Below are 4,172 nucleotides of genomic sequence, written 5' to 3' on the forward strand. Positions count from 1 at the left end.
GTGTTTGTGAAGGATCCTCCTCCGTTCCCTCGTGACGAGATTTTGGAGGAAGGTGAGGGAACCGTCGAGGGCAACAGCTCCCAGGAGGGGGGGCTGCAGACCATCGACCTATCATCCGATGAGGATGTCGGGCTGGAGGCGGAGCTTGAGGAGGAGGAGGTGTGGCCTCACGATCTGGAGAACATGGAGAAGTCCAGAGCCGAGAAACTGAAACGATCCAGCCTGAAGAAGGTGAGAACCCCAGACAGGTGCGTGATGAGTGTCCATCCTGCCAGCCGGTCTAACAGCATCTCTGGTCGCAGGTCGACAGTCTGAAGAAGGCCTTCTCCAGGCAGAACATCGAGAAAAAGATGACCAAGATTGGAACAAAAATCGTGTCGGCGGAACAACGAGAGAAGATCAAACAGAAAACCTCCAGCCTGAAGGTTTCCCCCCTGAGCTTCAGCATCAGGAAGGTATGGAGACCTCTGCTGTCCATCACGTGACCCGGAATCAGGAAGGGGAACATCTACGTTCCTCTACGTTTTCTCTGACATTTTCTAAAGGTTCTCTGCCGCAAAAGTTTTGTATAGTTCCCGTTGAAATACCTGTAAGGTTCCACAAACATTCCCAAATGGGCTCACTGATGTTCTGCTAATGTTCTCCTGATGTTTCACTAAAAGTCTCGTAGCGCTTGACTTAATTCCCATCATGTTCCACAAAAGACTCCCGACGTTCCATTAAAGTTCCCTCGATGTTCAACTAAGTTTCCCTGATGTTCCACTTACGTTCTTCTGGTGTTTCACTGACGTTCTTCTGATGTTCTACTAAAGTTCCTTGAGGTTCCTTCAGGCTGCAGTAACTGTCCTCTGTGCTTTCAGCCTCGCAGCAGCTCTGACTCTCAGCCTCCAGAGGGCGCCGCTCTGACCGAGGAGCTTCTCACCACCGAGGCCGACGTCCAGCTCTCCCCGCTGGGCAGCGCCGACCAGGACGTCCCCTTCACGGAGGTCCACGCCCAGCTGGCCCCGGCCGAGCACGAGGAGGAGGAGCTGAGAGAGGAGGAGGAGGAGGAAGTCAAGGAGGAGGAGGAGGTGAAGCAGGAGCTGAAGGAAGAGGTGGAGGAGGTGGAGGAGGTGGAGGAGGTGCCGGTGGTGCTGGAGGCCGATGTGTCGGTGGCTTCAGAGGGAGTTCCTGAGCAGTACGCTCTGTCCTCCACCCTCCCTCAGGAGGAGAAGGAGGACGAGTCCTAAACACTGACAGCAAACCTGAGCATCCACCTTAAAGGAACAGTGAAACATTCAGGTGGATCCTGTAGGTTCCTCAAACTTCTCCTCAGGTTCCACCAGCAGGCCCATTTAAATTCTCCTGCAGTTCCTCCAGTGTTTTGTTTCGTCTTTAAGTGGAACGTTCCTTTAAAGTGTGGAGCTCAGGTTTGTTTGAAGATGTTCCTGTTTTACTGATGAATCTTCACACGCTGTTCAGATATCCGACTGTTGTATTTAACGTCTTCTGTGTGTCTCTGAGAACCTCGTATCTCCAGAACAGCAACATGAGAGTCATGTCATGTTTCTGCACATTCTGAGGTGAAAGTTTGAATGACGTTGGAGAACTCTGCTGCTGAGTTCTCCCACTGATCTGAGACCTGGAGATAAAGTATGGAGATACAGGGTTCCTAGAGGACACTTAGAGTATATCTTTATGTTGAACGTTCTTCACCTTTGTGTGAAACGTTCCTCTCAGTTTTATTATCATTGATTTATGAACAAGCACCTGACTGATGTAAACGTTCTGATCAGGAACCATAAAGCAACATAAAACATTCGAACCAGAGGAACCCAACAACGTATTGAGAACCCAGAGACCACTGAGGTGAACGTGGTGCTGAACAGATGTTCTCCTGTGGTTTCCATAAATGCTCCCTTGGACTGCTAAGGTCCTGCAAACACTCCTCCAATGATCCTCCAGGTTCTTCAGACTTTATATGAAGGTCATTCCAGGTTCCACTAAGGTTCAGAGGGTCATAACGTCTTTATAACCTTCAAGTCCAAAATTCCCATAAGGTTCCTCAGAGGTTACCCTGGGGTTCCATTAAGTTGCTACGAACATTCCTCCAGGGTTCCACTAAGATTCCCATTTATAACATTGTCTAAACATTCCTCCAGTGTTCACCTAAAACTAATCTTGTGTCCCCATGAGGTTCTCCGTAGGTTCCTCTCACATCAACTACTTCTTCTGGTCCCTCTAATTTTCTCCCTTTATGTTCCATGAAGATCTCTGTATGCCTGTAACAAGGTTCCTCTAAGAGCTCTATAATTTTTTGACTGATGTCCCTCTAAGGTTCAACTCAGGATGCCTGAAGATCTGTCTTAGGTTCTCCTTAGTTCCTCCAAACTTTCTCTACAGTTGCAACAAGCTTCCCCAAAAGTTCTTCTATGGATCGCTGAAGAATCTTCCAGCTTTCTGTTAGGGTTCCTCCAAACGTTGCACTGAATACGGTTTGCCCAAGGTTTTCTAAAGGTTCTTCTAACGTTCCACAGAGATTTCTCAGGGTCCTTCCAAAGATAACCATAGCATTCCCTGAGGTTCCTCAGCATTCCACTGCAGTTCCCATAATTTTATCATGATGTTCTTCTGATGTTCTCCTTCCCCAGCGTTGTTCTAATGCTCTCCCTACGTTCTCCTAAAACCTCCCAGTGTTCTCTTATTGGTCCCTTAATGCTTAATCCTAGTATTTCTCAAAGTGTTCCCCTGACGTTCCGCTACTATTTACCTGATGTTGTTTTAATGCTCCACCTACGTTCTGTCAGCATTGTTCTAACGTTCTCCTGAGCGTTCCATCTGCTTTGCTCGTTCACATGTTGTTTGCTGGAGTGTTGTCTGATGTTCTGAGTCATTTTCTCTGATCAATAAATGATAGAGACTCAATGATAATGATTTTCAATCAATCGATTGATCGACCGTTTCAGTCTCTGGGTGTGGATGTGTGGAAGCTGATTGGTTCTGCTGATCAATAACCAGCCCGATGTTTGTTTATAGAAGTATTAACACCAGGTGTGACGATGAAACTGATCACCTGATCAAACTGATCGATTATTGAACTGTTGCTTGTTTTCTTTCTTCTTCTCACACAAACAGAAGCTTTGTGCTGCCAAAGAGCGTTTTGTGTTTGATTCCTGTCACCTGTCGATCGGCCCGATTGATCCGACTCACCTGAACTCTGTGTAATCAATAAACTCAGTGACACCAGCTGCTGCGTCCTGCGTCTGATTCCCGTCAGTGCTGTCGACCTCCTGCTGGTTCTGATCAACTCAGTACCGCAGAGGAACAGCTTCACTGTTTTGATCAGTAAAAGAATCTCCAGCTTTCTAAAGACGGATCCAGATGTAAACATCTTGTTAGCAGCTGGAGCAGCAGTGAGGACGTTCTCACGACGACTCAAAGTATTTTAACTGGAACGAAAAGCACACCTGAAGCTGACGTTCCTTCTTCTGTAGTTAGAACACTTTTGATGTTGTTGTTGATGTTCCCAACACCTTCCTGTGGTTCTGCTCAGACTGTTGCCCTTTCAGGGGGCGGGGCCAGGGAGTGGGGTGGTCTCCTCAGCAGCCAATCAGAGAATGCAGGGGCGGGCTTCAAACCAACAGACCTATCAGGAGGGACGAGGGCGGAGCCTGAGACATCTCTCCACTTTCACACAGTTCATTCATCATCAGCACTCAGCAGCAGCAGCAGCACGACCACAGCAGTACACAGGAGTACTGCAGCTGTGTAGTACTCATACTCCCCAGTACTGCGTTGCCCTTCTTCTTCTCTGCCTGCAGATGGACTCACCGGCGCCCCCCAGCCTCTCTCCGGTCGCTATCTTCTCTCTGTTAGCATGTGGCGTCCAGGTGTTAGCCGCTGTGCTGCTGACACACAGGTACGGTGGGCGGAGCTCCGCTCAGGACAGGTGGGTCCTGCTGTGGCTCTTCTATGATGTCATCGTCCACCTGACGCTGGTAGGAGGAGCTTCTTCTTCTTCTTCTGCTCTTTGATTCATGCTTGGATGTCTTCATCATTTTCAGCTGCTGAAATCTTCAGATGTTTGTTTACACGTCTGGTTGTTTGTTGTTTACATTTTCAGGAGGGTCCGTTTGTTTACACGTCTCTGGTTGTTTGTTGTTTACATTTTCAGGAGGGTCCGTTTGTTTACA

The 4,172-nt window shown here is 48.2% G+C and overlaps 2 protein-coding genes across 2 annotated transcripts in view; both read left to right on the plus strand.

Moving 5' to 3' along the window:
- LOC103371142 (serum deprivation-response protein-like) overlaps window positions 1–3,225 on the plus strand; it is a 6,449-nt gene extending 3,224 nt beyond the window's left edge. Inside the window, exons 4-6 of the mRNA XM_008300373.1 lie at window positions 1–231; window positions 303–455; window positions 861–3,225. Of these exons, the coding sequence (XP_008298595.1) occupies window positions 1–231; window positions 303–455; window positions 861–1,229 (753 nt within the window). The 3' untranslated portion in view covers window positions 1,230–3,225. The remainder of the gene's footprint in view (window positions 232–302; window positions 456–860) is intronic.
- Window positions 3,226–3,684: 459 nt separating this feature from the next.
- Window positions 3,685–4,172, plus strand: part of ebpl (EBP like) — a 1,687-nt gene continuing 1,199 nt past the window's right edge. The window contains exons 1-2 of the mRNA XM_008300361.1: window positions 3,685–3,977; window positions 4,103–4,161. Of these exons, the coding sequence (XP_008298583.1) occupies window positions 3,801–3,977; window positions 4,103–4,161 (236 nt within the window). The 5' untranslated portion in view covers window positions 3,685–3,800. The remainder of the gene's footprint in view (window positions 3,978–4,102; window positions 4,162–4,172) is intronic.

Source organism: Stegastes partitus, unplaced genomic scaffold (genome assembly GCF_000690725.1).
Source record: "Stegastes partitus isolate 25-593 unplaced genomic scaffold, Stegastes_partitus-1.0.2 Scaffold1529, whole genome shotgun sequence".
Lineage (NCBI taxonomy): Eukaryota > Metazoa > Chordata > Actinopteri > Pomacentridae > Stegastes > Stegastes partitus.